Below are 16,990 nucleotides of genomic sequence, written 5' to 3' on the forward strand. Positions count from 1 at the left end.
AGGTCTCCCTCTTAACGTTCCAGGTGAATAGGAAGCGATCGAAAAGGCTCAAATGCGTGTTTGTCCTGAATTGCGTACTTAGCTCAATGGCTTGATCAAGACCTAAGTTTCACAGTCAACCTAAGGGGGTTCTTTATTTATTGAAAGTCGGTAAAACCTGGAATACTTCAGTTATCAGTTTTCCTATTCACAGATAACCCCTTAATAGCATTTCTATAAAAATAGACTTTTTTTTTAGAACAGAAGATCACGTTAGAGTCATTTGTGTTTTGAGTTTATTGTCGTCCTTGGGGTGCAGTCTTTATACCGAACAAATAAGGGATTCAGAGTCCTGGTTAACCTACAGTTTGGATACGGTTATTTTGATTCCATGCCAGCAAATGTAGGAATGCATTAAAAATTGGCTCTAGAACCAGAGGAAGGAACTGCAATGTACGTATATCCCTTGTGTTAGAAAATACCTGTCTTACGTTAACTTTATAAGTGTTTCCCAGTTTTTTAAAATAGCCAGTTTCTAACACAGTTAAAATAGCATTTAGCTGCAACACTGGAAATCTAGATCTTAACTCCTCCAAATTTTCATCTTTTGGGGAAAACAGATGCCTTTTGACATTTAACTTTTTTAGTAGCATTAACAGTGAATTATTCCTGATTTTCTTTTGGTTTGTAGGTCTTATCCAGCCCATTCCAAGAAACCAGTTTTTTCAAAGTTATTTTAGTAACAATTTTGTAAACGAAGCAGACAGACCGTACAAGTGTTTTTACTGTCATCGTGCATATAAAAAGTCTTGCCACCTTAAACAGCACATCAGGTAAGGTGATGTCCACCCAGAAATGGGAGATGTAGCTTAATTGCAGTGATTCGGTGAGCGGGTAGCTTGTAGAAATAGTAAGGACGGGTAGTGTTTGTTTTTGGGATTCGAAAATGTCACATTTGACCCCACAGTATTTATTGGTGACTGATATATATATATATATATATATATATATATATATATATATATATATAAAAATATATATTTTTTATGTTTATTTATTTTTGAGAGAGAGTGTCAGCATGAGTGGGGGAGAGAGAGAGAGGGAGACACAAAATCCGAAGCAGGCTCCAGGCTCTGAGTTGTCAGTGCAGAGTCCGATGCGGGGCTCGAACTCACGAACCGTGAGATCATGACCTGAACTGAAGGCCGACCGACGCTTAACCAACTGAGCCACCCAGGCACCCCCGGTGACTGATATGTTCATTCATTAGTGTTTTGACTAGACTATTCTACCCAGAAATTGTCACCGCATTTTATTTGCACGATTATATGTCAGCATTTGCAATTTCTAGGACGTGTCAAACAAGTACTGGGTTTGTTGAGTTACAGTGAGGTACTGTAACGGTTTTCCAGATTCATTCATCAGAATTTAGATGAATGCTTGGTGCTAGCAACAGTGAAAAGAAAGCAGAGACTTGGTCGCGAGAGATGGTGAAATGTCATGAAAACGTTGAGAACTTCGAGGCGGACTTGCCATAGACCTTTGTCTCCGCCGTGCGCCGCTGTGTGGCTCAGGCAAGTCCCTCGAGCTCTGAATCTCCGGCGCTCTCGCTGGTAGAATGTCCAGAGGGGTGTCCCCACTGCCGAGCCTTCCGCTGCCGTGGTGCTCAGTGAAACGGTGGACACGTGTGCTCTAGTCTAACGTACGAAGCATCGTAACGTTGTAAGACGCTCATTCACTAACATTTTTATTCTTTTTAGATCACATACAGGTGAAAAGCCTTTTAAGTGTTCTCAGTGTGGAAGAGGCTTTGTTTCTGCGGGAGTGCTCAAAGCACACGTCCGCACGCACACTGGAGTCAAGTCTTTCAAGTGTCTGATATGTAACGGGGCTTTCACTACTGGCGGTAGCCTACGGCGACACATGGGTATCCACAATGACCTTCGTCCCTATATGTGTCCCTATTGCCAGAAAACGTTTAAGACCTCGCTAAATTGCAAAAAGCACATGAAAACCCATAGGTAGGTGTAATTCTGATGGTCCTTTTTTAGTTATCTGTAATTCCCAGATGGGGGTGCAGAGTGGTTTTGAGAAATAATGGTCTTTGTTTCCTGTTTTATTGCTTCTAGCTGAGGTGTATGGACTAGATAAACTTTTATGTCATCGTCTAAGAGCCACACGCTCAAAACATTCACTCTTTTGTTTTTAATGTAATATCGAAGTGGTGTCTGTTGGGCTAAAGGCTTTGTAAATTCTCTCCAGTCAGCAGTCGCCCAAGTGTGGGGTAGACTGTGCCCGGTACAATCAGGTGGTGAAGAGGGCGAAAAAGACAGTGGTAGTCACGCGCCCTGTGATTTCCCGGCACATCGTTAGTGTCTCCGAACGCTCATCGCTCTGTGTTGTGGACTTGAAAAGAACGTGTGTTTTAGCGATCACACAAACCCGTCATTAAAGCTCGCTGACGTTTGTATCTGATTCGAGGACTCTGTCATCTCCAGATGGAGGTGACCCAAGGAGCCCTCGCACCGGTGCATTTCTGGCTGTGTCTGGAGCTCATTCACTGGGATTTCTGTGAAGGCACAATATTCTGTGTTGTACTGGGAAGGCTGCACAAGGTCACCACGTCCCGGGATACTGTGACAGGAAGAGTCGCTAGGTCTGCCGTAAGAGAACATGAAAGCTTCTGCTCCCGAGTATTTCCTCTTCAGGCAATATTTTAACCCAGATATCTCTGCCTGATACTATCAACAAGGCCAAACCCCACGTGTTAGGATAAGCTACTTGGGAGAGGTAGTTGTTTGGTATTAGCCCTCTGGATGCCTCAGCACGTAGGACAAGGAAGAACGGTGTTTGATTTTGGCCCAGTTATCGCTTAGCTGCGAGGTTTCACTGCTTCTTGAGACCATCCTAGGGCACGTGATGGTGCTGGTGTCGACCAATCTTATGTCCGGTTTATATTTTCCTCCTTTTAGGGAGTAAATGATGTGCTCTGTGTGCGTTTGAACTGGGGGACTGGTGGCCACGGAGGTTCAGGGCTCTGTGCTCCCTGGCTGCTGTGCGGGCGTGCCTGGGAGCAGCGTGTGCTAACAGGGTAGAGCTTGGGTTCGACCTGGCCTGGGGGCAGGCGGATAATACTTTTTCTCCGTCAAGAACTCAGGCCTTTTCAAGTCTGTGCACTTGCCACAGTAGCGTGGGGGTCCACGTCCGAGGCCTTGTTTATGGACTCGACGGCCAGTAGTAGAATTTCTGGGAAGTAGGTCAGCTGTTTTTAGCTGGGTCACCTCTCTTAGGTGGAGTGTCGTATCGGCCACTGCTTGTCACGGGTTATGCTGTGGGACACCTGCCACAGTTACTTGAGATGAATGTGTGACTTTGAGGTGACAGCCTGGAGACTGGTAGGTCTGTCGTGGGGCAGAGCTGGGTGTCGTCTTACAGATGGGATGTGTCTGAACCCACCTGCAGGCAGCCCGTAGCTCCGGTGTTTCATCCCTTTGAAGTGGTGGGAATTCCTAAAATGCCATACACAGTTATTTTAAAAGTAAGTGTAAAAGGCAAAAGTATAGAAAGTAGCAAAGGTGCAGAAGTTACATACAGGATGCACTTCCGTCCTCTGGGGAGTGACGGCAGAGCCATACGTGACTGTCACGGGCTCCCCACAGTCCCCGGCGTTGTAAAGCTGTGACCGTGCATATTTCATACTTGTCTGTCTTATTACATTTTGTCTCCCCTTCTCAGTGAAAGTAGTTTAGAAGTGACTGGTTTTGATATTAGAAAATGAAGCAGGTAGAGTTTGTTTGGAGCTAAGAATGGAATTCCCAGGAGGCGGATTCATGCGATTCTGGAACCAGGCAGATGGTGGAGTGTATGTGGGTGTGACCCTGGCGTCTTAGAGGGGAGCAGACTGTTCTTGTCCTAGATGTTGTCCACCTGTTAGCCAGGTAATCGTTTCAGCTGGGATTTTACGTTCTTTGATCCACTCACTGAATGCCTTATTCATTTCTATCTTTGAAAGCAAATTGTTGACCTTGGTGGAAACGTACCGGGTACACTTACAGTACGTAAAAGCAGTACTAACGTGAATACGGGTTCTGCAGAAATACGGAGCAGCCACGTACATACCTCATAGTCCGTGCCGTGTCACGCATGGGTCCCTGGAAGATGTCTGTGTCCCCAGACTGTGGGGCCAGCAGGCCACGGCACTCGGGCCCTCTTCTGTACCCCGCATTTGTTTATGATACTGAAATCTGTCCGTAAAGGTGCTATCTTGTTTCATTCGGTTCTTTTTCTGAATACTTGAACTCCTTGCAGAGTCTGCACTAGGACAGTTTTACTGTGAAACGTATGGTATCTCTTAAACTCTTTTTTAAGACGTTACCTACTCTGGTGCGTGTTCTGCTCTCTCCTCTTTGCTGCCTTCATATCCCTATAATCTGTGAAAGCACTTAGAGTCCGGGGAACGTGATTTTTTTTCTCCGGAACTCTTACTAGTGTTTAATTTGAGCTGGATTGCCGCCATGGCTTCAAGATGAAGTCATTCTTTTAAATGTTGTTAGTAAGTGACCGACTGCACAGCGGTCCTTCGGGCCAGCGGTTCTCGGCGGCCCCTGACCGCGCGGCCTCTCGTTGCTGTTCTGAAGGTACGAGCTCGCCCAGCAGCTCCAGCAGCACCAGCAGCATCAGCCGGCCGCCCCCCTGGACGACAGCACCGGGGACCAGCAGAGCGTGCACGCCCCGACGCACGTGCAGGTGGACATCGAGAGTGAGGAGCTGCGGCGGGCGGCCGCGGACACCGCCAACCCCGAGGCCATGCTAGACCTGGAGCCACAGCAGGTCGTGCGCACGGAGGACGCGGGGCTCGGCCAGCCGTTGACACACCAGCCTCTGGAAGCGGACGAAGGCAAATATTCCAGAAGTCCTAACGTTTACAGTCACCCGTACGGTTTTTGCAGCCGTTCACACTCCCTCCAGTCTGGGTTGGGGTCTCTGATCTCTGAGTTTTCGGATCCCAGTTTGTGCCGTGTGCGAGCCTGAGAGGGTCTGCTGGGATCCCGAGTTCCAGAGATAGGACCCTTCACACACACTCCTCTTGTAGGCACTTTTAGCCCTTCGTGTGTCGAGAAGGGCCTGCGTGCTCAGGAAGTGTACATCTTTGCGACCTCTAGCATTGTGTAATGGCGCCCTGAGCATCTGACTCACGGAATGGTATGGCTCTGTGAATTGTCGCGCATCCGCAAGCGGGTAGGCCCCGGACCCAGTGGGTTGCTTTCTTCATCAGCAGGGTCTTGCTGCAAACAGATGTCAGCTTAGCTGTAGACAGTGAGCTCGGTGACGTGGTTGGTTCGTGTCTGGCACAGTTTCCTTGTCTTTCACGAGCCTAACAGACAGTTTGCTGGCCAGGTTACCGTTCCGTGTTACGGGGCTCCCAGACGTATTTTGTCTGTGAGCACGATTTTGTGCTTTTTATCCTCTGGGTTTTCTGGAACAATGCCCATCCAAAAATATATATTTTTTTTAAATGTAATTTTTTTAAGTTTATTTATTTATTTTGAGAGAGACAGAGACAGCGCAAGTAGGGGAGGGGCAGAGAGAGAGGGAGAGAGAATCCCAAGCAGACTCTGTGCTGCTTCTGCAGAGCCCAGCGTGGGGCTCGAACTCACGAACTGTGAGATCCTGACCTGAGCCGAAACGAAGAATCGGATGCTTAACCGACTGAGCCACCCAGGGCCCCTGAAAAGGTTTTAAATAGTCATTGAATGTAATTGCATTTAGGATATTTTCCCTGTAGAAGAATGCCTAAGTTTTAGGGTAAACTGTGAAGTGACATTCTAGAAGTACAAAGGTAATGCCTCAACTATAGTATCTATCTGTCGTGTATTTTGTGTTGTGTATATATTTATACAGGTATATGTACTTCCTACTGTCTTTCCAAAAGAAGGAGGCTCATTTTTGAGAACTCACTAAAGTATCATTTTGGACGGATTGGTAGATCTGAAATGACTTCGGAGTTTACAACTTGCCCCTTGTGTTTGCATGTCTACCTCAGATGGGTTCGTGGCCCCGCCGCCCGCCCTGCCAGGGCCCGTGGACCAGTTTGAGGAACGGGCTCCAGCACAGTCCTTCGAACCGGCTGGCTTGTCGCAGGGTCAGTGAGCTGCACCCGGGTTGGGTTCCCTTCATAGCAGCCTTCGGTGTTCGTTTTAAGGCCCTTCCGAAGTTTATGATTTCAAACCGATAACTTTCTGCATGGATGGTGTGTGTGTGTGTGTGTGTGTGTGTGTGTGTGTGTGTGTGCGCGCGTGCACTGCGTGTGGCCGCTCAGTCGTCTGGAAGGCGCCTTAGTGACCATTCTGCACGTGGTTTGTAGTCGAGCAGTGGTGACTGAGTAGAAGGGGACTCTGGGGTGGCTGCGTAGACGGCTCGTGTGCTGGACGCAGCACCTGTTCTCAGAGCCTGCCGATGTCGGCTAATCCTCATTCTAGTTCAGAAGGTAGAAATGTCCCTTTAAACATCTTTATTTGTAAAACCGACTTTTTTTTTTCTTTTTACCACCTTCATGTGTGACCGGAGCATCTTTTGTAGGACTCGTGTTTTCTGATTTGTTTCAGGCTTCCCCGTGACGGATCCGTACGGTCAGCAGACCGCGTTCGCGCCCGTCCAGCAGCTGCAGGACTCGAGCACGCTGGAGTCTCAGGCCCTGTCCGCCAGCTTCCACCAGCAGAGCCTGCTCCCCGTGCCCGGCTCTGACGCCATGAACGTGGTGAGTGTGCGTGGCGTGCCCGGCGCCGGCGCCTTCAGGCTTCCCTGTAACCTCGTGGACGTCGCTCACTTAGGAGGGCACGCTGACGTCTCATACCGACAGTGTCGCGTCGCCCGTGACGCCGAAACGTTCAGCATGAGCGTCTTCTCTTTGAAAACATTTAAACTTGGCTGAGAGATTTCAGTCCTGTGACGTGGGATTTTACAAAACTTCTTAGAACTCAGGGAAGTCCATAACGTGTAATAACGTGAAGGATGTCATGTTGCGTTAGTGACAAGCTATGTGTTTTTATTTGCGGAATCTTACATCTCAGAATGGAAATACAAGGGATGCTGATGTCCTAAAAATAAATATATGAATACATCATTTAAAAGTTTTACTCAGTCTGGGGCACCTGGGTGGCTCAGTCGGTTGAGCGTCCGGCCTCGGCTCAGGTCATGATCTCAGTTTGTGGGTTCGAGCCCTGCGTTGGGCTCTGTGCCGATAGCACGGAGCCTGGAGCTGCTTCGGATTCTGTGTCTCCCTCTCTCTCTGTCCCTCCCCCACTCACGCCCTGTCCCTCTCTCAAAAATAAATAAACATAAAAAAAGTTAAAAAGAAAAGTTTTACTCAGTCTCATTGGAGACATTTAAAGTTTTGTTTTGCTTTTGATTTTTTCCACGTTTGGAAATTTTTCAATAGTGAAGGAAATGACCGGCCAATGAATGGTTCGCTTTCTGTGAAAGCCGCTGTTGAAAACAGCCGGAGCCACCGTGGGTAGCTTCTCCAGCTACCTGGACCCTCCAGGCCTGGACCCTCCAGGGAAAATTCAGAGCACTTCTTCAAAGCTTAGAAGGCCTATGGTCCAAATGCTGCATCCGGGTAGGACCTGGGGAGTGGATGACATGCTGTCTCTCCCTGTAGTTCTGTGACAAGCGAGGCCGTGGGAGTTTATTCATTTTCAATAACACGAGAGCAGATGAGTAATCGCTCATTAAGAATTATAAAAAATATGGAAAGATCAACAATTTCATTCTTGGCTAGCCTTTGTATCAAAGCAAATTAATAGAAAATAAGTAAGTATTTACTAAAATTGATATGAATGATTATTTTGTTTTTTGAAAAACATTTTTTAATGTTTATTTATTTTTGAGAAACAGAGCATGAGTGAGGGAGGGGCAGAGAGAGAGGGAGACACAGGATCTGAAGCAGGCTCCTGGCTGTCGGCACAGAGCCCGATGCGGGGCTCGAACTCCTGAACCGTGCATGGGAGGTGTATGACCTGAGCCGAAGTCGAAGGCTTAATCGACTGAGCCACCCAGGCGCCCCTGAATGATTTTCATTATTAATCTAGTCAGATGATTATATGGAGCTACTTAGCGTTACTCCTTTGAATCTGCATTTATAAATCTTATCCTTAGTTGTCGGTTGTTTTGCATTTCTGTATGGATACTCAGGTAGTCTGCTTTATACTTGTGCTAAATTTTAGACAACTCGTTTGATCCAAGAGTCGTCCCAAGAAGAACTGGAACTGCAGACCCCACGCCCCGAATTCCTGGAGGCCGGGGAGGACCAGGGCCGGCGCTCCTACAGGTAGCTGTCTGCAGGGGGGGCCGGCGGACACCAGTCCTGACCGCCGCTCGCCCAGCGCACGCGTCACCCTTCCCAGGGCCTTGTGATTTAACTCAACGACTCTGAACGGGCTCTGTTCTCACCCCATTTTATTGTAACTAAAGGATCGGAGACCAAAGAGATTAGCTTGCTAAGATTTCTACAGCTGGTTAGTGTTCGCCACCTGCCTGCGCGTTTCACCTGCCGTGCGGTGACTTCCTGTTACTACCGAGAGCCACTGTTACCACGTTTTCAGAAAAACTTCAATTTGTTGGGTGTCTTTTTGTTCAGGGTTCTGTGCGTGCCGTATATATAACAGCCAAGGAGCACCGTGACCGCGGAGACTGCGTTTACATTCGCCTGTTCCTCATGCTTCCGTTCCCTTAGCCGTGTGCTCCGAGTGCCTACGGTGGCCGTGTGCTGTTCGGGACGCGTGCGGTGCCCTGCAGAGCGGGCAGGCCACAGCCCAGCTTCCACGGGATGGGAACGTTCACAGGGAACAAGATAGACAGACTCGTATACAATTAAATCAGAGTGTTGTCTTTGTAGAGATAGTCTTGGCTTTATAATATTTTAGTAATTTTATTTGCTGAAAATACTTTTGAAAGTCTAAATTTAAATTTTTTCCGCAGCCATTTAGCAACAACAAAAAATACTTTATAGTTACTCTTAAAAAATGGTGAGCTATCTTATCTCAAGTCAGTGGTCTTAATTGAGGATTTTGAAAATGGCTACGATTTGCCAATGTCATTAAGCTGTAATGTGTAATGTCACTCTCCCATTTCCATAGGTTTTGTTTTTCACACACAACCTCGAGTACCTTGAACTGGTGTTTTTATACAGGAGGTTTTTCACTTTTGGGAGCATATTATCCTGAGATCTTTACGAATTTGCAAATCCAACACGGTATTTGTGCAGTGGTTGCTGATTCGGGGATCTGAGATACACAGAGATGGGCCTCAGGACTTCTGAGACTCTCCTTCTGTTTTATTCATACTTTGATCTATTCAGTGGGTATTCACTTGCTCGTGTTTAAGTGGGATTTTGCGTTGGTATTTTTAAGTGAGATTAATCTGATTGATGTTTTCTCATGATTCCTTTGTGACATGTGCTTGGTTTTCCAGGACTTGTGGCCTTGCATCATTTGTGCATTTATTCATTGTTTATTAAGAACCCGCTAGATTAGTGAGCAAGACAGAACAAAAGCTTCATTCCTCAGGAGTTGGCAATCTAGTGGGAAGAGATGATAGCAAGATGGATGGGTGAGGTGCACAGCAGATGGGGACAGAGACAGCAGGAAGGGGTGGTGGGTGCTGGGTGGCAGCCAGTGGGAGAGCAGGCGCTACTGTCCTGGGACTGGTTGTAGATGCCTTATCCATTCAGAAGGTGGGGTCTTCACGGGACCTCCAACAGGCAGAGGTGTGGGAGGAGGGGAGGGGCTGAGGATGGCCTCTGGGACTCTGACCTCAGAGCTGGGAGGGTGAAATCACTGCCCCTAGAAATGGGCCACCCCTGGGGGAGCAGGTATGGCACAAAGACCAGGACTTGGTTTCATGTCATCAGGGCTGGTGTTGGGGAACAGGGGTGGCGTCATCAGGGCTGGTTCTGGGGAACAGCGGACAGTTTGCCCTCAGTGTTGGCCTCTGTGACCCAGGCTGGCATTGGACACGTGAGGGGACAGCTGTGTGATTGCACGGCGGGCAGGGTAGTTTGTGAGGCGAGGGGAGGCAGAGAATGGTCCTGTCTCCGCGTGGACGGAGGCTGGTCCAGGGGCGGGAGCGTGACTGGGCGGGGGGTTTCTTTTTTCACTGTTCTCTGAGGGCCGGTGTCTGTCCACACAACTGCCGATGTTGTTCCCGTGCTGGAAATTGGTCATAATCTGTAGGTGTGGGCGCCGGAGCCTTCCTCAGCAAACGTTGTGTGGTTTAGCGGTACTCAGTTCTGCAAATGGAGTATTTTCCTCGGCTGCCCTATATACAGAGCCAGTCCCGACTTCATTGGCGGAATTAGCTTTCTCACATCAGCTGGTGAATGCTGTTTGCTTGCTTCTCTGGTTTTTTTCAAAAAGCAAGCTTGTGTCAGAACGAACTTTGGAAACGCATCTACATTTGCCAGTCTTTAGATCGGTGTGGACACTAGGGGGCAGTAACTGCATCTGCAGATGTCTGGTCCTAGGCAGCGTGGTTTGGAACGTGACTCATTTCCTGCTGCAGGTAAAACTTGGAAAAGCTAGGGAAATATAATAGAAGAAGCTTTCTAAATCTTTTTTTTTTTTTTAGTTTTTAATAATATGTGAATAAGAATTTAGAAGTTTATAATTATTTTATCCTTGAAGCAATTTTGGTATATTCTGTAACAACTTAGGGGAAAATAATACTGTACATTTACATAGTATTCAAAATAGATCTAGGAAAATGTGTTTTGTGAAGTATTTTATAAACCAAAAGAGTATATGAACTGGCATTTCCAAGTGTCTGGACTCAGGAATGATTCTGACCCTGAAGCAGTAGAAGGTTTCAGTGTCTCCTATGACTTAGTAAAGAAAATAGTACGTGATAAATTATCTTCCTGTTCTGTATAAAGGAGGAGTTTCCGACCAATCAAATATTACGCCTGCTGGGGATTGGTATGGGATTTACCAACATTGAAATAATAAAGTATGTGTAAGACCACAGACCCTCTGAGCAGAATTTGATCTAATGTAATAATTTCTGTAATGGCGACGCCTGATTGTTTCCTGATCACTGGTGAAGATTGTTTCTCTTCCAGCCTCAGGTGTCAGATCTGAGTGAGCTCTGAATGAACGCGTTCTCTGCTTTTCACTCTGTGTTCGCAGGTGTGAGTACTGCAACAAAGGCTTTAAGAAGTCCAGCCACCTGAAGCAGCACGTGCGGTCGCACACTGGGGAGAAGCCCTACAAGTGCAAGCTCTGTGGCCGTGGCTTCGTGTCCTCGGGCGTTCTCAAGTCTCACGAGAAGACCCACACAGGTCGCTGTCTGCCTCGCACTGGGGTTTTGTGGTCTTCAGTGTGTTCGTGGAGGGGCGCAGCCATCGCCACCCCCTGATCCTAGAACATTGTCGTCATAGCCCAAAGAAGCTCTGTGCCTGTTGTGGCCCCTCCCTGTTTTCCCTCGGTGCCCTCCCCACCCCAGTGTCCCAGGCAACCACACATCTGCTTCCGTGCGTTGGCCTCTTCTGGACATTGCATGTAGGGCGAAACATACAAGATAGCGCTCCTGGTACTGAGCTTGTGTGGGGACCGGTCCACATTGTAGCGGGTGTTAGCACTGCGTTCCCTTTTGTAGGGATAACCTTCCCCTGTGTGGGTGGACCCTCTGGTTATCACCAGTTGTTGGTCCTGTGAGTTGTCCTTAGGCTTCTAGGAATTAGCCTGCTGTGAACATGTGCATACTTTTTTGTGGACCTATGTTTCCATTTCTCTGTTTACTGGTGAAATTGCCCGGTCATATGGTAACTCCGTGTAACCCTTCGAGTTGATCAGCCTGCTTTCCAAAGTGGCTGCACTGTTTTACTTTCTACCAGCAATGGATGAAGGTTCTGGTTTCACTCTCTTGTCAACACCAGGCCTATCGTGTGTCCCTTCTGTTATGACTGTCCTTGGGAGTGTGTGGTGGTGTCTGATCGTGGCTTTGATTTGCGTTTCTCTAGTGGCTAATGGTGTGGAGCATCTTTTCATGTGCGTGTTGAGAAATGGCTATCCTAATCCTATGTCATTTTTAAATTAGATAATTTGCAAACATTATTGCATTGTTTAAAGAGTTTTCAAAATATCTTCTTTATCAGATGTATGATTTGCCGTTGAGTATATTTTAAATATATTTAATTTTGTATTTTTATTTTGTATATCATATCTGGTTTACGTCAGTATATTCTGTATAAGGCTTTATCTGAAAATAAAAACATACAGACGAAACAAGGGAGCGGTTTGGCGGGTGCTGGGAAGACAGGCCGAGGGCAGGGCCCGTGAGGGCAGGTCTGGGGTCCTGCTAAGGAGTCCGCTGTCCCCGCAGCAGAGAGCAGCCTGTACGACTCCTGCAAGGAGCAGTGGCCGATGGCCGCTGTGGTCAGTCAGGGGGGCCTCTGTGCCCTCAGTCCGGAGAAGAGGGTCCTCCCATCGGGCCCGACTGGAGACTGAAGCTGTACAGAGGGGGCTGTGGGCCGCTCCCCCGTCATTTGCTGTGGGAACGAGGAAAAAAGATGGATTGGAGAAAACGTCTCAAGGGTACGGTCCACGGCATGTTGTCAGTTTCAGTGTAGCAGACGGAGGGGCGGAGAGGACTTGGCGTTGGTCTGGAGCCGCGCGCTCAGAGGCTGTGATCGCACGAGAGAATTAGTAGGAAGATGTGCTGTCGTGGCCATGTCCTGGCACAAGACCAGGGCGAAGACGGTCTCGGGTTTTGTGGCTTGTTGAACGTATCTCTGTGTGCCCTCGAGTACTTAGGGCTGTAAGGTAACGAAATGCGGTTCCGTTGTCACAGGAGTGAAGGCGTTCAGCTGCAGTGTTTGCAACGCTTCGTTCACGACCAACGGCAGCCTCACCAGGCACATGGCCACGCACATGGGCATGAAGCCCTACAAGTGTCCGTTCTGCGAGCAGGGCTTCCGCACCACAGTCCACTGCAAGAAGCACATGAAGAGGCACCAGGCGGCCCCCTCTGCCGCACCAGCCCCGGGGGAGGCGGACGGAGGAGGTACTGCCCGTGTGGGTGGAGGTCCGGGGGGCGGGTGCTGACGTGCCCAGAGATCGTGTACGTGTCACCCCTTCCAGTGGTTTCTTTTCTGACGACCATGGCCTGAGTGCCCTGAAAACCAGGTTCGGAGAGGCGCAGAGAGGGAAACCCCCCGGCCCCCGTCACCGCCCCCGGGGCGGCCGTGCACCTGGGTGGAGGTGCGGTTTCCCACCGGAGAGGGGTTCATGCTCCGCATCGTGGGCGTGTTTGGTACCCGGCACAGGTGCGCGTCAGGTCCGGGGACTGCACGCATGTCCCTCGTTTTCTCTCACGCGCTCCCCACGGTGCACGCACCACAGCGCCTCTGCCGATTCACGTGGCGCACCTCGCGGTTCCACGGGAGCAGGCTGACCCCCCCCCCCCCCCACCGAGTGGGCGCAGTAGCCGTAGGGCTGCCATTCCGCGCCGGCCAGACCGAGTCTTTGTAGCACATCCCATGGCGGCATGTCCACACCGCGCGGTCGGCGCTGCATGTCGCCGGGTGGGCGTGACGGGGCGGGGGTGTGAGTCCCCGGGCTCCTCTCCCCACCTGTGGCCCCCGTGTGCTCCGTGTTCAGCTGACCTCAAGGTCACGGTCGTCCCTGGTGGCTCTCCTGGGGAGCGAGTGCTGTAGCTCCGACCTCTGGTTTGGGGAAAACGTCTTTCAAACGTGCCTAACCCACCCGAGGCGATAAAAACCCCCAGCCTCCCCGCTCCAGGCCAGCTGCTCCGGCTTCTTCCGCAGGTAACTCAGAATGTTGGCCCCTCCTCCGTCACACAGCGCCAGCTTCCACCCTGCTCGCTCCTCGCAAGGCCTTTCTTTCCACTTCCGTCATGTAGGACCTCTCCCTGCGCTGACTTACAGAACGGGGGCATCCTCACAACAGGTTCTGGAACCCTGTAGGGGGAGGGCGCCACCTTGTCAGCTGATGCTGACCGCCTGGGGGCTCCCGTTGTGGCTTCGCCACCCCCCTGCGTACACAGCGTGCACCCGAGGGCCTGGTGTTCTCCTCGGTGGGGTCACTGAGAAACAGAGCTCCGAGGGAGCCTTCTTAGCCGCAGAAGAAAAGCCACTCGCGCTGGTTTCTTTTACCCAAACCTAGAACCGCTCGGTAGGGTTTAACCTGCTCTCGGTGTTGGGACAGTGAGTCTGTGTGGCAGACACCATCGGATCCTGTCTCTTCCGTGCGTGGCGCTCCGTTTCGCTCGCCTTTTCCTGCCAGTGGCTTTGCCCTATGGATGGGGTTCCTGGTACTTTAAGTGTTTGAATAGTTCTCTCCGCATTTCGTTACCCGTGCTGGTGGGGCCACCAGCTCTACCCCACTGCCCCCAAATCTTTCCAAACTTTACTCTCTCCTTCACGGCCGACCTTTCCTCACCCTCCCCTGGCCTCTCTCTTCCCTTCTCTCCTCCTTTCCCTCCCTCCCATCTTTGTCCCTTTATCCTGACACGGCATCTAGTTAGTTTTTATCACTGATGTGGTGTTAGCCACTGTCCGTTTGGCTAGTCGATGTTTCTGTTGAGTCTTTATTCTTTTATTTTTTAGCTGTCTGTGCAGTTCTGACCTCCCTCCCAGCCAGCTCTTTTCCTTCTGTTGGGTTTTAATAGCACCTTCTTCCTGTTTACAATCCATGTAAATACATCCTTACGTCTCACTCAGAGAACGCTTATATGTATATGTTTGAATTTTTTTTTTAACTCTTTAATTAGGGCCTTTTTGCTAATTTATCTCTGGTCTTCTGTCTTGGGCTCTGCTGATTTCTTTATGCAACGATATTTCAGGTTTTGCCCGTGGTAGCGCGTGTCTGCTTAGGAATGCCGGTGGCCCGTGTGGACACCGTGGGTCGGAGCTGTCTGCCGGCTGGTCCTTGGGCACTGCTCCCACGTGGTGACCGCTGTGCCCCTTCCTCCCGGGGACCCCGCTAGGCCTGCCCCTGGACTAATTGAGCTTCACCGAGTGACCCACTCTAATCCTACATAGGTGTTTGGTTTTAATATATTTGTTGTGTTAAAACCTAAGTTTTTATGAGGATTTGGTCCTTTGTGTTTTGTGTAGATATGTGTGTGGAGGAAGAGGAGGAAAATCCGGAGAGAAACCCATCTCGAAAGGCTCGTCCCGAGGTCATCACCTTCACAGAGGAGGAGACGGCACAACTGGCCAAAATTCGGCCGCAGGAAAGCGCGACGGTGTCGGAGCAGGTCCTGGTGCAGTCGGCGGCCGAGAAGGACCGCGTCAGCGAGATGAAGGACAGACAGGCGGAGCTGGAGGCCGAGCCCAAGTTCGCCAACTGCTGCTCCTACTGCCCCAAGAGCTTCAAGAAGCCCAGTGACCTCGTGAGGTGAGGTCGCGGTGTTGCCCCGGGGGTTCGGGAGGGGCGTCCCGGGAGCCTTCGATGGTGCCGTCTCGGGGGCCCTGTCGGAACCTGGTGCCTCGCGAGGGGCTGAGGAGTCTCTTGAGTCACGGTTTGAAGCCCACGTAAATTTTGAGGCTTCCCTTTGAGCTCATTCGGGAAGTTGGTGAGAAATGAGTTTGCTGCGTGGATTGTACTCCTTTCTGTAGAGCCGTGGGGTGCGGTGTCCCCCCTCATCTGCGGTTTCTGCTCATTACCTGGAGTCAACCGTGGCCCATAAGTGGGCGACCCTCCTCCTGAGCTGGGTCACGTGCCCATGTCTGTCACCTGCCGTCATCTCACGTGGACATGTCATCATTGCCCGTCATCACGGAAGGAGTGGGGGGCGGATGTGGCACAATCCGGTATTTTAACTTCTATCACAGTGTGTTGTTGTGAGTGTTCCCGTTCATCATCAGTTGTCATCAACCTCACCGGGCCTAATTTAGAAATCAGACCTCACGATAAGTATCAGGTATAGGAATGAACGGTGTAATACGGTTTGGTACACACACGGGGGGTCTTGGACCGTACCTCCCGCAGAGGGGGGGGTGCTGCTCTAGTTTAAAAAAGAAAAGAAAAGGAAATGAGTTATTTCTTGAAGACAACATGGTGCTGAGCTTTGTACATTTGCAAACAGCATCAGGGACCTCCTTATCCCCAGGGGTGCTGGTGTGCGTAGGGAGCGGGGGGCACAGGCTCAGGCCGGGGCGGGAGCAGGGGTGCTGGTGTGCATAGGGAGCGGGGGGCGCAGGCTCAGGCCGGGGCGGGAGCAGGGGTGCTGGTGTGCATAGGGAGCGGGGGGCGCAGGCTCAGGCCAGGGCGGGAGCGAGTGTGTCAGGAGGCAGCGTGCAGTTCACACCAGTCTGTCCAAGCAGTGACTGACGATGTGAGGTCAAGTCCAGCAGGATGATGCAGACTTGGAAACGGGACACTGAGGGCTGGGGGCAAGGTCAGCCTGCGGGAAAGACAGGGAGGTAGAATGTTCTCCTGCAGTCTCTGCAGGGTCGCTCTGGACAGCTCAGGATTAGGAGCAAGCTGGTAGGTTGGGGGATACCGGGCCCCCTGACACAGGGAGGAGCAGTTCGGAGTTGGAGGCGGGGGAAGGAGCAGGCTGCCCTCCAGCTCCTCCTGAGCCCTCAGCACCCTCCATGTGGGTGGGGCTGGTGGCAGAGCGGCCACTGGGTTGGAAGTGCTCATCAGTGAGCCTGGGTGACCGCTGGACTGCCCTGTTCTTCCCACTGCAGCGAGGGTGGCGGCGAGGGGGGGTGAGTGGGGCGACGGCGCGTGCTGAGGAGGTGGCGGTGGTGTCCCTTCTGGGCACCCGGAGGTCAGGTGCAATTAAGTGGGGAGTAAGACAGCAGAGCGTTCAGGGGGAGAGGACCAGGTCCTGTGATGAAGCCAAACAAAAGAAAAGCACAGCCCAGGACACCATCAAGTGAGAAAAAGTCCTTCCTGCTCCCCAGAGACAACCGCTGTCAACTGGTTCTTATGTGTTTTTCCCAGAAATGTCCACGTGTCACCATTAAGTTCTACAGTTTTAT

General features: G+C 50.5%; 1 protein-coding gene across 7 annotated transcripts in view; it reads left to right on the forward strand.

Moving 5' to 3' along the window:
* The window catches only part of ZNF236 (zinc finger protein 236), a 106,955-nt gene that overhangs the window by 60,065 nt on the left and 29,900 nt on the right, over positions 1-16,990 (forward strand). For all 7 annotated transcript variants that reach the window (XR_006294024.1, XM_043559104.1, XM_043559105.1 and 4 more), the window contains 9 exons: positions 671-812; positions 1,740-2,000; positions 4,617-4,876; positions 6,023-6,121; positions 6,585-6,736; positions 8,205-8,308; positions 11,163-11,314; positions 12,826-13,038; positions 15,113-15,395. Coding sequence is in view for 6 of the 7 variants with exons in the window: in XM_043559104.1 (XP_043415039.1) it covers positions 671-812; positions 1,740-2,000; positions 4,617-4,876; positions 6,023-6,121; positions 6,585-6,736; positions 8,205-8,308; positions 11,163-11,314; positions 12,826-13,038; positions 15,113-15,395 (1,666 nt within the window). In the remaining variant the exon portion in view is untranslated. The remainder of the gene's footprint in view (positions 1-670; positions 813-1,739; positions 2,001-4,616; positions 4,877-6,022; positions 6,122-6,584; positions 6,737-8,204; positions 8,309-11,162; positions 11,315-12,825; positions 13,039-15,112; positions 15,396-16,990) is intronic.

The sequence above is a fragment of the Prionailurus bengalensis genome, chromosome D3 (genome assembly GCF_016509475.1).
Source record: "Prionailurus bengalensis isolate Pbe53 chromosome D3, Fcat_Pben_1.1_paternal_pri, whole genome shotgun sequence".
Lineage (NCBI taxonomy): Eukaryota > Metazoa > Chordata > Mammalia > Carnivora > Felidae > Prionailurus > Prionailurus bengalensis.